The sequence below is a fragment of the Pantherophis guttatus genome, chromosome 18 (genome assembly GCF_059756535.1).
Source record: "Pantherophis guttatus breed Tessera chromosome 18, ASM5975653v1, whole genome shotgun sequence".
Classification (NCBI taxonomy): Eukaryota; Metazoa; Chordata; class Lepidosauria; order Squamata; family Colubridae; genus Pantherophis; species Pantherophis guttatus.
Genome location: NC_142080.1, coordinates 317,322 through 332,475, shown reverse-complemented (window position 1 = coordinate 332,475; position 15,154 = coordinate 317,322). Strand labels below are relative to the sequence as shown.

Sequence of the window (15,154 nt, the reverse complement as noted above, 5' to 3'; positions counted from 1 at the left end):
AGAGGCCTGGTGTGACATGCAGCCCAGTGGAAGTCCTTTGAGTTGAAAAGCAGAGAGGTGGTCCCACCAGCCCTTAACAGGCTTTTTTCCCCACATGGAATTTTTTACGCAGAAGAAGAAATTCAGGGTTTCTCGTGTGGCTTTTAATGGGCGGAAGGGAGGACTCCGTCCATCCAGTCTTGTGAGGACAGCCTTCAAGGGGTGGGGGCTGGCTTCTCTGCCCTCCGGTGCCAGTCCTGGGGATTCTACCCAGCAGGTTTGGCTCAGAGCTTCTGGGTGCCGCATCCTCAGGGAGAAGCTGGCCTTGGCTTACTGGGCAGCGGTGAGCAGCTCCTCCTCCGGCCTGGTGGCTCTGGGGAGGGGGTCTCGGGGCCCCATGAGCTCCTGGATCCTGCTGTAGGTCTTGCTCTCGGCCGGGAACTGGTTTTTCTGGGAGGGTCAACAAAAAGGGTGGGGACCCTGTGAGGTCGAGGACTCCTGGCGGCAGGGAGGGGGGCTGCTCCCCCCCCTTTGATTGGCAGGGAGGGACTCACCGCCAGAGAGAGACGCAGGAGGCCGGTTGGCCCCTTGCCCCCAGGAATGATCCGGCTGACCTGGTACTCCACCGTGGCCAGGAAGGCCTTCAAGCCGTTCTCCGAGATGTGGTTGCCTTGGGAGGCAAGGAGGGGAGGGTGACGCTCTGGGTCCTTCCTCCATCTTGAAGTCTTGGGAAAGCCGCAGCCCCCCCACCCCCTGCCCTGCTCCCCGACCTACGCATGAGGTTCAGGTAGATCAGAACGCGGTTTCCCTGAAGGAAAACCTGCCCCTCGCGGTGCTCGGCTGGTTCCAGCAGGGGGTTCATCATCTCGGTGGGCTCCAGGATCTGCTGCAGGGGGGGCGGGGGGGCAAGCCAGGCAAGTACAGTAGTTGGGAGAGGAGGGGTACGGCTGTCCTCCCCTCCGCCACAATCCCTTAGGATTCTGGGTAGGTGAGACTGTCTGCAGAGGATAGACCGACCTTAGTTCTTGCGGGGGGAGTGTGTGTGAGGCTCAGCCAGCCATGCTGGACTCAGCCAGAGTTTTTTGGGGGGGCTCACCTCCACTTCCAGGATCTGGGACCGCTTGTCCTTAGAGCCCAGCTTCACTCCTTTGGCCCCCTTCGCTTTGGGATCAACCGGGGGAACGGCTGCGGGAGACAATCTGAGCTCAGGAGTCTGGGGGAGGCCTCCGAGGCCTGGGGATGGGGAGGGGCTGGGTGTCCCAGCCAGAACCTTTCTTGGACTGCTTGGCGTCCTCCTTCTTGGCCTGGGCTGCTGGTGCGGCCGGTGGCTGTGCGGGAGCTGCTCCGCCTACTGGGCCCTTCTCCTCCTTTTTGGTGGGTTCCTGGAAAAGGCCAGACACCGGTCTCTGCCAGCCGGGGAGGTACTCTACGCTCTCTGGGTACCCCCTCGCCTGGCTGCCCCCACCCCCACCCACCGTCCTTGGGATGGCTCGCCTTCTTCTTGATGACGGCCTTGGAGCCCTTGGCGGTCTGCAGCTTGTCAATGGTGGTGCTGCTAACGTGGCTGGCGGGACGGTCGCCCTTCAGCTCCGAGTGTCTCTGGGGCTGAGGGAAGGGAAAGGGGGAGATGGGCTTGAGGGACTCTGCCTCTGCAGAGCCTCCGATTCATCCTGTCCCAATTCATTGGGGGGGGGGCGTGTTGCCCGTGCCAGTTTAGCCTCCCTTTAGAGCAAGAGCTTCTACGCAGGCCGGGGCCCCAGTTACTCACCAGGCGGCCTCTCTCCTGCGCCTCCTTCTCCAGCAGCAGCCGCCGCCTCTCCACCACCTCCGTGTGGGTAAGGGCAAAGGGGCCAAGCACCTGCAAGGCAAGCAGCCGGCTGAAGGACCCCTGGTCACTGCCCTCTGGCCACCCTGGGCTCCTGGCTCCTCCAATGGAGCGGGCAGCCTCCCGGCACTCACCTCGGCTAGCTTCAGGGCGCCTTCGTCCCCGATCTGGTTATGCGCCAATGACAAGGACAGCAAGGACCGGTTGAGGCGCAGGCCCTGCACGGAGGGGGAAGCACCTGAGGTTGGGCTCAATTGGCAGCCCCCCCCCCCCGCTCAGACGGGATGCCCCCTCCCCACAGCCAGTCCTCAATGGGAAAGCCAGCCGGCCAAGCAGAGCCCAGCAGCCTCACGTTGGCAAGGTGGGTGGCCCCAACATCCGTGATGTGGTTGTAGCTGAGGTTGATGGAGACCAGGTTCTTGTTGGAGCTGCGGAGCGAGGAGAGCGACTGGCCAATCAGCAGCACCGCCTGGTCGTCCATGCAGTTGTTGCGCAGGGACAAGTGGGCCAAGCTGGGGAGAAAGAGCAGGACTGTGGGAGGGAGGGTGCCACCTTCTACCCCCCCCCAGTCTGGGCTCCTCCTGGGTGCCCACCAGGGAAGGCCCTGCAGCGGGTCAGCAGCAGCACAGGAGGGACTCTCTTTCGCCAGGCAGCCGGGGTCCTGGGCCAGGGGACGGCTGGGGAGGGGTCCTGGGGCTCTACGGCCTCACCTGCTCTCCTCCGAAACCAGCTTGTAGAAGGAGCGCTCGGGCAGGGGGTTCCCTTCCAAGACGAGGGTCCTGCAGGGCAAGAGATGAAGCAGGGCTGCCCTTCCCCCCCTTCCCCCAGCCCCGGGTGGGGGTCACCTACTTGAGGTTGGCGCAGGCGGCCAGCACGGGCAGCAGGGAGAGGAAGGCGGGGTCGGTCAGGCCGACCTTCCAGAGGCTGCAGAGTTAACAGTAACAGAGTTGGAAGGGAGCTTGGAGGTCATCTAGTCCAACCCCCTGCTCACGCAGGAGTCCTGTGCTAGGGATTCGAACCGCCGACCTCTCAGCGTCTTAGCCAAAGAGTGCCGGGCTGTCCGGAGGAAGAAAGCCCCTCCCCGCCCCCAGCTCGCCCGCTCACTCACTGGAGAGCCTGGAGGTGGGCGAGGGCCGGCAGGCACTTGGCCAGGACGCCCAGCATCTTCTCCTCGATCTTCCAACCTGCGGGCGGCAGAGAGTCGGGCAGAGCGGGAGGGGCGGAGGGGCGGGGGCGGAGGAGGGGGCTCGGGGGGGGGACTCACTGCGGATGAAGACCTCGCGGGCGCTCTTGGGGTCCTCGTGCTCCAGCTCCACCTGCACGGCGGGACGGAAGTAGGCGTACTTGGCCTGGATCTGGGCCAGCGCCGACAACGCCTCCCGCTGCTCCCCCGCCGGCCAGGCCCCGCCCGCGCCCTCGGGCTCCTCCGGGGGGCCCCCGGCGGGCGGGTGGGGGCGGCTGACCACGCGGGGGGCCTCCTGCAGCCCGGCGCGCGCGCAAAGCTCCGGGAAGTCCAGCTCCAGGGCGCCGCTGCACACGTACTCCTCTGCCGGGGGAGGGGGGGGGAAAGAAGGGGAGGGGGCGTCAGGGCATGGCGGGCGGGCGGGCGGGCGGGCGGGGGGGGCACGGCGGGGGCCCCGTTCACCTTCTCCGTGCTCGGCCCTGCGCGCCGCGATGCGCGCCTCCTCCTCCTGCGCGGCGCTCTTGTCCTTGGCGCCCCGCTCGCCCTTCTTGCCCATCGCGGCGGCGGCGGCGGCGGCGGCAGCGGCGTCTGGGGGGCGTCCGGGACCGTCGCCTGGCAACCGCGGAGGGGGCGGGGCCGAGCGCGGGGCCTGCCGGGATTGGTAGTCCGCCGGGGCGGCGCCTGCCGGGCTAGAGTGACGCCGACGGCGGCGTGCGCGTCCCCCGGGCTGCCTGGGCGTCTGGCCGGTCTGCGCTGCGAGATGGCGGCGCCCGGAGCTGAGCCCGACGCCGAGCTGGAGGAGCTGCTGGCGAGTGAGCGGACGGGGCGGACGGGGGGAGGGGGCGGCGGCGGGGCCCGCGGGGTCTTCCCGGCCGCCCGTCCGAGCCCGCTGCGCTCTCTCCCTGCAGGCGCCCTGGAGGACTTCGAGAGGGCCGCGCCGGCGCCCGGGGAGCCCGCCGGAGGAGGAGGAGGAGGCGGCGGCGGCGGAGGAGGAGGCGGCGGCGAGGGGGTGGCGGAGCCGGCGGGAGAGGCGCAGGTAGGCGGGGGTCGCGGGCGGGGGGTCTCCCTCCCTCCCTCCCTCCCGGGCAGCGCCTGCAGCCTCCCCGCTTCGCCCCCGCAGGGCCGCCTGCTGGCCGCGCAGGAGACCTTCTTCCAGGAGCTCTTCGAGGGCGAGCTGGCGTCGCAGGCGAGCGCCGAGTTCGAGCGGGCCATGGAGGAGCTGGCGGCCGAGGAGCCGCTGCTGGTGCAGCAGTTCCAGAAACTCTCGGCGGCCGCGGGCAGAGTCGGTGAGCGGCCTGGGCAGCCCCTCCGGGCTCGGGCGGGGGTCGCGGGGCTCTTGGGGGTGGGGAAAAGAGCCCGGCGAGTGCTGCTGCCTCCGCCTCGTTGCAGGGAGCGACCCCGCGTCCCGCCAGGAGTTCACCTCCTGCCTGAAGGAGACGCTCAGCGGGCTGGCCAGGAACGCCGACGGCCTGCAGGTGCGTCCCCCGGTCGACCCCCCCCACACACCCCCTCCCAGGGCCCCGCCGGCCTTTCCTCCCTCCGTGCCGCCTGAGCCCTCCCCTCCCAGCTGCCTCTTTCTCTAGAGCTCCGGGGTGTCCGAGGAGGAGCTGAGCAGGACGATGGAGGGGCTCGGTCTGGAAGAGGGGGACGGCGGGGAAGGCAGCCTTTGGCCCATCATGCACAGCATCATGCAGAACCTGCTCTCCAAGGACGTGCTCTACCCCTCCCTCAAGGAGATCACCGAGAAAGTAAGAAAGCCCACCCAACATCCCCTGCCCTGCCCTGCAACCCAGTCCAGCTCTTGCAGGAAGGGGCTGCCTCGGGGCTCCTCATCATTCCCCCTGCCCCACCTGAGGAAGGCAGGAGGTCCAGCAGGTGTGCCATCCATGACCACATGGTGGATTCCCCCCCCCCCCAGTACCCCGAATGGCTCCAGAGACACCGAGACTCCTTGCCCAAGGAGCAGTACGACAAGTACCAGGAGCAGCACAGGATCATGGGAAGGATCTGCGAGCAGTTCGAGGCTGAGCAGCCCATGGACGGTGACCCGGAGCAGAGGGCCCGCTTTGAAATGATCTTGGACCTGATGCAGCAGGTGAGGGGCTGGTGGGGCCAGGTGGGGGGGCGATGCATGAGGCTGAGGATTAACTGTGTCCTTTGCCTTCCAGCTGCAGGACCTGGGACATCCTCCCAAGGAGCTGGCCGGAGAGTCGGTGAGTGCCTGTTCAGCTGCCTTTTCCCCAGGCTTGGATTCGGTCTTGCCAGCAGCCTTGGCATCACAAAGCAAAGGGGGGCAAAGAGGACATTTCCGAGCCCCAAAGTGCCTGATTAGGGTGGCTTTAACCTCCCGGCGTTTCCTGCAGCCTGTCCTTCCGGAGGGACGCAACAGCCCACTCCCTGCAGAAAAGCATTTTGTTTCTTGTGAATGAACGCTTCTTCCTCCTTTTCCAGCCTCCTGGCCTGAACTTTGATCTGGAAGGACTGAATCTGCCTGATGCTGGAGGCGCCGGAGGCGAGCAGTGCCAGATCATGTGATCTGCTCCCGTGCCAGGGAGACTGAGGAGATGGGAGGGCGCTGTGGTGGGTCGAGGTGTTTGTGTCTTTTTTTCCTACTTTCTGTCATTACCAGGTGCCTGAGGCTGACTGCCTTTGCTAAACCCGGCAGGTGGTTTTGCAGGGATCCCACAAGGGACTTAACAAGCTAGAGTAATGATGCCCTGAGGTCAGGTGCCCAGCTTTGCCTCTTAGCTTCTGAAGAGACGTATTGCACTTGAAGGCCCCAGGAACATCCCTTCCTTCCTGCCCTGAGTTGATGGACAGGCTCTCTCGGATGAGGGATGAGGTTGCCCTCGATGAAATAATCAGGCCGAGGGAGGAGGCAGTGGCTCATGAGAGTCCTCTGGGTGAAGGGAGACCTCCTGCACCCACTTCCGAAGGCCCAGCTCTGCTGCTTTCCTCAGGCAGCTCTGGTTGCAACCCCTAGTTCAGTGTTCAGTCACGGTCTCTGGATCAGGGAGCCTGAGGCCCCTTTTCAATGATGCCAGGCAAGCTGACCAGCTTCCTGGACTTGCCCATATCAGTGTGTGCCTCTTTTTTTGCCGTAGCCCCAACATCCCCGGCCCATATTAGTGCCACTGCTTTGTGAGAACCGCCTGTATGGGGAGATAGCTAGGAAGCAGGCAGCTTCTGCCTGCTGGCCACAGGGGCGTTTCCTTTCTGCTAGCGGCTGATGGTGCAGGAGGAGAGCCGCCCTCCTTGGCCGAGTCTGGCTGAACTGAACGAGAAGGGCAATTTTTGAAATAAAGGTGGAGGTTGATAGTTTGAAGTTGTGATTGTTTCTGTTAATTGTTGTGAGTAGAGGGAGTCCCCCGTTTCAAATCTAGCAGCTCCGCTTGGCAGCCGTAAGCTGCTCAGGTCCTGTACAGTGTGGGCAAAACGGACCATCAGCAGTCTAGTAATAATTATTTTCTAGGACATCTCCAAGTTGTAGACACATTTGAATAGGCACACATTAAAGGTGGGGGGGTGGGGGGTGGCGAAGTGGCAGGAGAGTCTGTCAGATGCTTCTTGTTCTTCAGCGGCTGGAAGCAGAGATGCTTGTTTTTGGGGGTGCAAATCCTAAAGGGGGATAGAAAATCCTGCGGGACTCGCAGTGGCCTTTGTGCGAACTGGTGGAGAGTGATTTTGGTCTGTCTTAGCCTCCGATAAGCCCCCGGGACTTCCTAGGGCTCCTCCGCTCGCCCGTGCGGGCACAAATCCCTTCGGCTCTTTTTACTCGGGGCTTTGCCCCGCGACAGCTGCCTTGCGGGAGGGCGAGGCGGGAAGGGGCTCCAGGAGCGCAGGAGGCTTGCCGGGCGAGCCCGAGTCCCTGCGGGAGGCTGGCCCAGAACTCGCAGGTCGATGTCCGAGTGCGGTCGGAAGGAGGGGCCGGCTGTCCCACGTCCGCTTGCAAGAGGGGAACCGCGGAAGGGCGATTGCACTTGGGCGGCCCGGCCTCCCGCCGTCCGGGCGAGGATCCCCCGGGAGGTTTGGCAGCGCGGCGCTTCCGGACTCCCTTATGCCAGCCACCAGGGCTCGCTCTCTATGGTTTTTCCCGCTCTGGGCAGGCGTCTCTACGGCGCCTCCGGCCTCTGCCTTTTCCCCGCCTCTGCCGTAAAGCCGTGGGGGGGGGGGCGCGTGGCGTAAAGCCGACTGTCGCGAAAAGCGGCGGCCGCGGAAGAGCCGGAAGGAGACGCGCGGCGCCGGTTGGGCGATAAAATGGCGGCGGCGCCTGGGCGTCCCGGGGGCAACACCGGCGACGGGGCGGCGGGAGGAGGAGGAGCGGGAGCCGCTGCCGCCGCCAGAGGTACCCGGAGGGCCCCAGCCTCGGGCAACCGCGTCCCCGGCCGAGACCCCCGGGATGGCAGCGCCGGGCCTGCGTGCGGGGCAGCGGAGCCTCGAGGGCCGCCTTTCCCGAGCTCCCCGGCGGAGCCCCCGCGGGCGGTCGAGCGGGGTGGGGGTTGGGCTCCGCCTTCCCTTCCACGAAGTCCTCGGGGGAGGCGGAGAGGGAAGCCGAGGAAGGCGGCCGGGGGGGGGGGCGGGCGAGCTTTCTCCCTCTCCGGGGCGTCCGGGGAAATCCGGTTCTCTGAGACGCCGTTTTCTGCCCCCCTCTCTCCCCCCCCGCTTAGTCTGATCTCCGGTTCTCCGCGCCGGTTCCCGGGTGACTGCCGAGCTCCCCCCCCCCGACGGAAGAGGCGGCAGGACAGGTGGGTCTGCTGGGGGGAGGGAGGCGAGTCCCGGCGGAGCTTCTTCAAGGGGGAAAAGGGTGCGAAGCAAGTGCAAAGAAGGCGGGGGGAGGGGAGGGGCTGTGGGGGCTGGGACCTCCTCCTCCCCCCCCCAGGGCATCCGTACCGCTTGGGCATCGTAGCTGTGGCTCCCTGGGCGAGGCTCCCCGATGGGCGTGGTGGCCTCTTTGGGCAGAGCCTCTCGGGGAAAGGGGCTCGGTTCAGTCCTCCTGCTGACCCCCCCTCCCCCCCGGGGCCTTGGCTTTGGAGGCCTGGCCGGTCAGAAGCTGCCGGCCTTCCCTTCCCTCCTGCTGACCAGCTGAGCCGATGGCAGCCAGGAGCCTCCTGGCCTTGGCCGGGCTGCCACAGAGGTCGTGTGGTCCTTCTTCTTGCGGCTCCTGAGCCTGTTGGGGGTTCGCTGAGGGAGCCTCCTGGTGTTTGGGACCTCCTTGCTAAGGGAGATGAGGGCAAACAGGAAAACCGCCGGCCTTTTGCCTGAGTTTGGAGCGGAGACGTGGGGTGCAGGCCTCCCCTGAGCTGAGCCCTCTGCCTTCCAGAGAAGCAGAAGGCGGGCTGTGAGCCAAGGAGAGGCTGCTCTTCTGGAGCAGCCCTTGAAGGCTCCGTGCTTTTCCCAAAGAGACCGCTCCAGTTTGAAGGGCCCAGGGGTGACGGCCGGCTCCTCCGGCAGCCTCCGCATACACTGGCCAGGAGGTTAAGGAGGGTGGTCTCCTTCCCCCTTCTTGTTGCCGTTGGGGTGGGCCGGGCTTCTTCCATAGAGGGCTTCACTGTGAAAGCTTTCACCCCACATATGTGCACATGGTGCCCCTACTATTAGCACCGAGGCCTCAGATCTCGGCTGGCGTTTGGAGACCCCACTGTTTACTTGGAGACCGTTGCTCAATAGCGTGGGTGTCTTTAAAAGGATGTTTGTTGTTAATTTCATTAATTATCAGCCATCTTGGCAACCATCTGGCTGTAAGGGAGGCGAAGTATCTTCAATAAGCAGTGTGATCTAAACAGAAAAATAAACAGTGGAGTTTTATACTGCCGATCCCACTCTAGAAACCTTCCTTATGCTTAAAGAGTTTGCTCATCAAGGTCTGGTCGGACTTGGAGGCCTTTTGGTGCCTTCTTGTCTTGTGAAATGGGCTCTGAATATGGGAACTTTGAAAAAAGTACCTGCCCCTCTCGCCGCCTCTGCTGGGACCTTTTGGGGGAAGGTATCAGGGCAGCTGCTTTCCAAATTGAAGGGCCCTGATGCCGTGCCTGCTGGTGCTCCAGACTTTGCCAGGCTCGCCTGCTCTGGTGCCTTGTGTGAGTGTGGAGAGAGGGCTGCCACTGTGCACTCCTTCGCCTGGGTGCACCAGTGCTGTGTCTGAAGGCAACTCTTGGGCAAACGGGGGCAGAATGGACTCGTGGAGGCTGTGATCACTTGAGGGTTGGAGACGGGTCAGTCTTGCTGATTCTTCCTTTTCCTGCATCTGCCTCTTGCCACAAATGGTTCAGTTCACCTGCTGCTCTCTTTCCTTCTCTTTCTCTCAGGGCAAGTTAAAATAAAATAGCAAGATGTCAGACGCGGGGAATAGCACACAGGGGAAAGCGAATATCCCTAATGGTAAGAGCAAAGAGAGAAGCAGAAAAATTCCTGACGTTTGTTGCCGGTTGCAGGACTGTGAAGGGCGCCATGTGAATTCACTGAGCTGTGTTTGGATGGTAGAATGGGCAGCGCAGACGGGCTGGATCCTGCCCACCTCCCACACAAGCCTACCTCTGTCCATGCAGGAGAGCGATTCCTGTGCTGGGCAGAATCACGGGCTCTTCCCCTGTGGAAAGCTGTGGGCATTTGGGCATGGCAGCCCCTGGGGAGCAGCCCTGCGTACAAGAAAGACAGAGGAGGGAAGGCCAGCTCAGCGTTCTAACCCAGATATGGTCTTCACACACAGGAAGCTTGTCCAGCAGCCCAGAAGAGATGTCCGGAACTACAGAGGGACCCGAGACGTCTTCCGGGGTGGAGGTGGAGGCTTCCGACCTGAGCCTCAGTTTGACAGGGGACGAAGTGGGCCCCAGCCAGACTTACACAGAAAGCTCCACTGAAGAGAAGGACTCGGACAGCATGGAGGAGACAGGGCACTACTCCATCAATGAACTGAATCGGACCTATGACCACTCCCCTTCAGAGGAGGAGGAAGAGGAGGAGGCGGAGGAGGAAGAAGAGGAAGAGCAGCAGCAGCAGCAGGAGGAGGCGGTGGAAGTGGAGGCCCAGCGTTCCCGCTGGCGAGCACACCGCAAGCGCCCCAACCAGGACAGGGACTCCTCGGATGACGAGCGGGCCCTGGAGGACTGGGTGGCCTCGGAGACGATGGCGCTGCCCCTGCCGCGCTGGCGAGCTCTCCAGGCGCTGCGGGGGAGGGAGCTCGGCTCCAGTGCCCGCTTCATCTATGATGCCTGCGGGGCCCAGCTGTTCGTGCAGCGCTTCTGCCTGCAGTACGGCCTGGAGGGCCACGGGGGCTGCGTCAACACCCTGCACTTCAACCAGCGGGGGGCCTGGCTGGCCAGCGGCAGTGATGACCTCAAGGTGGTGGTCTGGGACTGGGTGCGCAGGCGGCCCGTGCTGGAGTTTGAGAGCGGCCACAAGAGCAACGTCTTCCAGGTGGGGGGCGGGCGGCGACTGGGTCGTGTGGGGGGGGCTTGGAGTTTGGAGCAGGGTCTTCCAGAGGGCCCAGCCACCCTGGGTTTCCCACTGGGACTGGGGCCTGGAGGAGGGATGCTGATTGCCCTGGAAAGAGCTCTGCTGGCTGGTGGGGCAGATGGGGGGGTCCGGCCTTGGGCCAGAACCGGCCCCCCCTTGCCAGCCCGGCTGATTTTGCCTCTGCAGGCCAAGTTCCTCCCCAACAGCGGAGACTCGACCCTGGCCATGTGTGCTCGGGATGGCCAGGTCCGTGTAGCTGAACTCTCTGCCACGCAGTGTTGTAAGACCACAAAGCGGGTGGCCCAGCACAAGGGCGCATCGCACAAGGTGAGGGGGCCTCCTCTGCTCCCCCCACCTCTTAGTGTTGATCAGGAGTGTCTGGCTGCAACGGCACCGGGAGGGCCTGTGCCCAATAGGCTGCCCACACCTGGCTCTCGGTTTCTGGCCACAGTGATGCACCCGATGAGCTGGCACCTTGGCGAGAGGCTGCCTGTTCCTTCTCTTGGACATCCCTGCGGAGGCTCCGTTGCTCTCTTTTGAGGGGCCACCCTGACACAATTCTAAGCCACAGGACTTTCCTGCAAAATTCTTTGAAATCTTGGGGTGCAAAGCCGGGCCCCTCTGGAGGCTTCCCAAAGTTCTTCGCTTGCAGAATTCGGGACTGCCTCTCTAGCGCCCTCAAAAGGCATCTCAGCTCAGCCTTCCTCTCCCCTAGCTTGCCCTGGAACCGGATTCCCCCTGCACTTTCCTCTCGGCCGGAGAAGATGCTGTGGTTTTCACCATCGACTTGAGACAAGACCGGCCGGCTTCGTAAGTGGGCAGCTGAGCGGCTGGTGCTTCCCGTTGAGGTGGCTCGGCGCTGAAGGCCTCGTTTTGTGTCTCTAGGAAACTAGTTGTGACCAAAGAGAAGGACAAGAAAGTTGGTCTCTACACCATTTACGTGAACCCAGCCAACACGCACCAGTTCGCTGTGGGAGGCAGAGATGAATACGTCAGGTCAGCAGAGGCCCCCCCCCTCCCCACCCCAGTGTGTCCGGGAGACCCTGCTGGGCCCCTGACGTTCAGCTGTGGTGCCACCCTCGAGCCCCTGCCACCCAGGAAGGAGATCCACCTTGTCTTTGCTTTGGCTTTCATCACACCTTAATTCTGTTAGCTTGAGGACTAGAAGCTTGCTTTTTGACTTGGAAAGAATGAGGCTGGGGTCCCCTGGAGACTTTTGCTAGTCTCAGCTTTCCTTTTCTGCCTGTCTCCATGCAGGATCTATGATCAGCGGAAGATTAATGAAAATGAGAACAATGGGGTGTTGAAGAAGTTCTGCCCCCACCACCTGGTGAGGCCTTCTCTTCTGCCACCCCCTCCCCAAGTGGCTCTCGGGGGGAGCAAGCGGGAGCAGGCTTGACAGCCCTCTCTGGAGCTGGAGACGTCACTGTGGCCTTGGCAGGAAGCGGGGAGGGGGAGGGGGGCGCTCGGTTTCAGGGTGGGCAGCCACTCTAGGGAAAGAGCACCTGCGCAGAGGGGCTTTGCAAAGCAGTGGGGGGGAGTCTCTGAGTTCTGCCCTTCCATCCCCTCCAGGTGAACAGTGAGTCGAAAGCCAACATCACCTGTCTGGTCTACAGCCACAATGGCTCAGGTATGGGGCCGCGGGAAGCTCAGAGGCTGAAGGGCAGGTCGCCCCCTCTGGTCTGGGGTGGGGGTGGGGGGCTGGGCGGCTGCCTCCAGGCGCTCGCTTGTGGGTCTCTTGCAGAGCTTCTGGCCAGCTACAACGACGAAGACATCTATCTCTTCAACTCCTCTCATAGCGATGGAGCCGAATACGTCAAGAGATACAAGGGCCACCGCAACAACGCCACAGGTGACCCCACCCCCACCCCTGGGCCGTGGGGTTGCGGGAGGGAGGGGTCCCAGGCAGGACAGAGGCAGGTGGGGGCGTCCTTGGCAAAACTGGTTCTTGCTGTTGCCGCCCCCTTCTGGCCGGAGGAGACAAGGGTGAGGCGGTTAAAATGTGCGCCCCCCCCCCCTTTTCAGTGCACATCCATGTAAAATGGAGCTCAGGAATGCAGACAGAGAGGGGCATTTGCTGAGGGGGGGATCGGTTTGTTGTGTCCTTCTGAATGAAAGGCAGCAAAATTACCCCCTCAGAGGGTTTGTCCTCCGACCAGGCGGGGGGCCCTTTCAGAGGGGGTCCCGGCCTCGCCTGAGGGGTCTCTGCATCTGCTTTCAGTGAAGGGGGTCAACTTCTACGGCCCCAAGAGCGAGTTTGTGGTGAGCGGCAGCGACTGCGGCCACATCTTCCTGTGGGAAAAGGCCTCTTGCCAGGTGGTGCAGTTCATGCAAGGCGACAAAGGGGGCGTGGTGAGTGGGGCCTTGGGGAGTCTGGCTTGGGGGCTGCTGAACCAAAGACGGTGGGGGGAGGGTAGTTTCTGCCTGCTCCCAGGCGGGGGTGTGGCGCCCAGTCCCCCGGATCCCTAGCCCTCACATGGTTCCTGAGCTCAGTGGACCCTCTGCAAATGTTTGCAGCCCCCTCCTCTTTTTGTCTGGTTGCCTTGCAGGTCAACTGTTTGGAGCCTCACCCCCACCTCCCGGTTCTGGCCACCAGCGGCTTGGATTACGACGTCAAAATTTGGGCCCCCACCGCAGAGATGCCCACCCAACTGACCGGCTTGAAGGAGGTGAGAATCCTGGGTCCTTCCCCTCCCCCCAGCCTTCCCCTGGGGACCCTCATGCAGGTCTCCATCCTCGCTCTGCTGCTGCCCCCCCCTCCCCCCAGGTGATCAAGAAGAACAAGCGGGAGCGGGACGAGGACAGCCTGAACCACGCGGACATGTATGAGAGCCATTTGCTCTGGTTCCTCATGCACCATTTCCGGCCTCGACGGCGTCACAGGGTAAGCGGTCCTCCTGGCTGACCCTTCCTTTTTTGGCAGGGCTGCCCCGGGGCTCAGCCCTGCCTCTCAGCTCGTGTTGCGGTATCAAATAGGGAGGAGGGCTCCAAACAGTCACCGGAGCTTCCGTGATGCTGAGGCTGCTCCTTTTCTGCAGCGCCAACGGGATGCAGGCACTGGAGTGGCTGACAGCGACTCCGAGGACTCCCTCAGCTCCTCGGACACCCTGGACGAAGACGAGGAGGGCCCCGACCGGGTGCAGTGCATGCCTTCCTGAGACCCCCAGAGGCACGGAATAGGCTGCAGGGACGCCGGGAAGGGCGGAGAGCCTTCCCTGTTGAATTAGCCACCCTCTTCCTGCTTTAGATGAGAGGCCCGCCCTCACCCTGCTTGCCAGCCCTGGTTAGCAGGAGGGCCGGCTTGGCTCAGCCCCACCCTTGGACTTTGCTCTCCCTTTCGCCTTCGGCTGCCCTTTTCAGCACCAGATTTCCCAGAGTCCCAGGGGGGCTGGATTCCTGGCTGCGGTTGCCGCCTGTTCCCTTCAAAGCTTCTTTGGGGTGGGGGGCGAGAGTTGGCTTGGTTCCTCTCCTTTCTGGGGGGGGAAGGGGGAGGCTTCAGAAGCACTTTGGAGATGTACTTTTATCTCGCCCCCCACCCATCCAAGGACACCCGGCTGCTGCATGTTGCGTCCAGGATGAGCAAACCTGGATTCTGCTTTTCCAGTGAAAATTTGGGAGCTTTGTTCCTTCTGGGTTTGGTTTTTTCCCCCTGGTTCTCTCTTTCTTTTGGTGTGTTTTTCCTCCAGCAGCTCTAGGCACAAAGGGCCTCCTTCCCTCCCTTGGCCGTCTAGAGCCGCCTCTGCGGTCGAGAGTGGCCACTCGCCTGAACTCGGAGCATAAAGTTTAAAAGGTTTGAACGCAGCCGCCTTGTTTTTTCCCTTCCTCTTCAGGATAATCTCTTGGTTTTGAAAGCAACTTTTTTTCCCCCCCGATTGCTGTTTAGAGGCCTAATTTTATATGTATTAAACAAGACAAGAACCAAATTAAACTTGGATGTTATCAAGTTAAAATTATTGTAAAAGTTTAAATATATATATATATTATATAAATGCAATAAATGAATTGAGAGAGACCCGGTGGCATCTACGGCCAGCATCTTTGCTATTCCTTGCTCTTCTGTGGCTGCCCGGCCCCTGGCCTCATCCGGGGATTGGTCTTCCTGCCCCCTGCCCACACAAGAGGCACTGGCCCCTTCCTCTCCCCCAGGTCGATGCGGGGAGTGAAATCCCCTTCTTTTCTTTTTGGGAAAACTGTTCAGAAGACTTTTAATGGGGCCGGGTACATGAAAGGTGGACATCCACTCACCTGCAGCCTTTGTGTGGCAAGCCAAAAAATACACACGTTTTTATAATTGTCAGTTACTACGTATATGCACAATGCCTTCAAGTTTCATTTTGATTCTGAGCGTGTTGACTTCCTTCGCATTTTGGAGAGAGAAGGCTATTTTAAGTGGGAATTTTTTAGTCAATGCTGGGGTGTTCTTTGCCTCCTCTGTGGTTCTAGGTAGGGAGGGGGCTTGATGCTCTCACATTAAGGGGGTGGAGAGGTCTGGGGCCTGACCCGTGTGTCTCAGTCTCCTAGTTGGTCCTAAAGGCTGTCAGTTGGATCACAGCCAGATGTATTACAGCTGGGTCTCTGGTTAATTTTAGCAGCAAGAAATACTGGCTGGGATTTGGCAAAGCAGCTTAAGGTGGCGTCAGTCCCGCCAGGGTGCCCGCATTGCCCCGTGTGTGAACGTGGGCTCTAATGTGCAGCTCGACAGACCTGACCGGTAG

The 15,154-nt window shown here is 62.2% G+C and overlaps 3 protein-coding genes across 7 annotated transcripts; 2 read left to right on the top strand and 1 right to left on the bottom strand.

The window, feature by feature from the left end:
- Window positions 1-121: 121 nt before the first annotated feature.
- Window positions 122-3,612, bottom strand: LRRC71 (leucine rich repeat containing 71). Of its 4 annotated transcripts, XM_034424995.3 has the most exons (14): window positions 3,450-3,610; window positions 3,069-3,350; window positions 2,913-2,988; window positions 2,654-2,728; window positions 2,515-2,583; window positions 2,157-2,316; window positions 1,939-2,022; window positions 1,748-1,837; window positions 1,474-1,584; window positions 1,250-1,361; window positions 1,076-1,164; window positions 754-865; window positions 534-649; window positions 122-429 (listed from the first exon to the last, which is right to left on the bottom strand). In XM_034424995.3, exons 1-14 carry the CDS (start codon window positions 3,541-3,543, stop codon window positions 310-312), a joined length of 1,590 nt encoding a protein of 529 aa, XP_034280886.1. In that variant the 5' UTR covers window positions 3,544-3,610; the 3' UTR covers window positions 122-309. The 4 variants fall into 4 exon arrangements, 3 of the variants coding, with proteins under 3 accessions (XP_034280886.1, XP_087736832.1, XP_034280889.1); XR_015730338.1 differs by having other exon boundaries at window positions 1,076-1,361; window positions 1,455-1,584; window positions 3,450-3,612; XM_087880706.1 differs by lacking the exons at window positions 122-429; window positions 754-865 and having other exon boundaries at window positions 576-649; window positions 3,450-3,611.
- Window positions 3,613-3,645: 33 nt separating this feature from the next.
- On the top strand, window positions 3,646-6,308 carry PEX19 (peroxisomal biogenesis factor 19). 2 transcript variants are annotated; one of them, XM_087880707.1, is made up of 8 exons: window positions 3,646-3,799; window positions 3,896-4,023; window positions 4,108-4,273; window positions 4,377-4,462; window positions 4,571-4,735; window positions 4,906-5,082; window positions 5,156-5,200; window positions 5,439-6,308. In XM_087880707.1, the coding sequence occupies exons 1-8, from the start codon at window positions 3,748-3,750 to the stop codon at window positions 5,520-5,522; spliced, it is 903 nt and encodes a 300-aa protein (XP_087736833.1). In that variant the 5' UTR covers window positions 3,646-3,747; the 3' UTR covers window positions 5,523-6,308. The 2 variants fall into 2 exon arrangements, with proteins under 2 accessions (XP_087736833.1, XP_087736834.1); XM_087880708.1 differs by having other exon boundaries at window positions 3,709-4,023.
- Window positions 6,309-7,163: 855 nt separating this feature from the next.
- Window positions 7,164-14,389, top strand: DCAF8 (DDB1 and CUL4 associated factor 8). Its single transcript, XM_087880705.1, has 14 exons — window positions 7,164-7,332; window positions 7,655-7,732; window positions 9,293-9,365; window positions 9,694-10,400; window positions 10,626-10,766; window positions 11,155-11,249; window positions 11,325-11,435; window positions 11,697-11,769; window positions 12,012-12,069; window positions 12,184-12,291; window positions 12,661-12,791; window positions 12,989-13,108; window positions 13,207-13,323; window positions 13,478-14,389. The coding sequence occupies exons 3-14, from the start codon at window positions 9,317-9,319 to the stop codon at window positions 13,595-13,597; spliced, it is 1,830 nt and encodes a 609-aa protein (XP_087736831.1). The 5' UTR covers window positions 7,164-7,332; window positions 7,655-7,732; window positions 9,293-9,316; the 3' UTR covers window positions 13,598-14,389.
- The last annotated feature ends 765 nt before the right edge of the window (window positions 14,390-15,154 follow it).

Coding starts and splice junctions, on each gene's coding strand:
- DCAF8 (XM_087880705.1), top strand. CDS start 9,317: ATGTCAGACGCGGGGAATAGCACACAGGGGAAAGCGAATATCCCTAAT. Junction 10,401..10,625: donor ACAAGAGCAACGTCTTCCAG/GTGGGGGGCGGG, acceptor TTGCCTCTGCAG/GCCAAGTTCCTCCCCAACAG. Junction 11,770..12,011: donor AGTTCTGCCCCCACCACCTG/GTGAGGCCTTCT, acceptor CATCCCCTCCAG/GTGAACAGTGAGTCGAAAGC.
- LRRC71 (XM_034424995.3), bottom strand. CDS start 3,543: ATGGGCAAGAAGGGCGAGCGGGGCGCCAAGGACAAGAGCGCCGCGCAG. Junction 1,585..1,747: donor CGCAGGAGAGAGGCCGCCTG/GTGAGTAACTGG, acceptor CCCTTCCCTCAG/CCCCAGAGACACTCGGAGCT. Junction 430..533: donor TCCTGCGTCTCTCTCTGGCG/GTGAGTCCCTCC, acceptor TGACCCTCCCAG/AAAAACCAGTTCCCGGCCGA.
- PEX19 (XM_087880708.1), top strand. CDS start 3,748: ATGGCGGCGCCCGGAGCTGAGCCCGACGCCGAGCTGGAGGAGCTGCTG. Junction 4,463..4,570: donor GGAACGCCGACGGCCTGCAG/GTGCGTCCCCCG, acceptor CTCTTTCTCTAG/AGCTCCGGGGTGTCCGAGGA. Junction 4,736..4,905: donor TCAAGGAGATCACCGAGAAA/GTAAGAAAGCCC, acceptor CCCCCCCCCCAG/TACCCCGAATGGCTCCAGAG.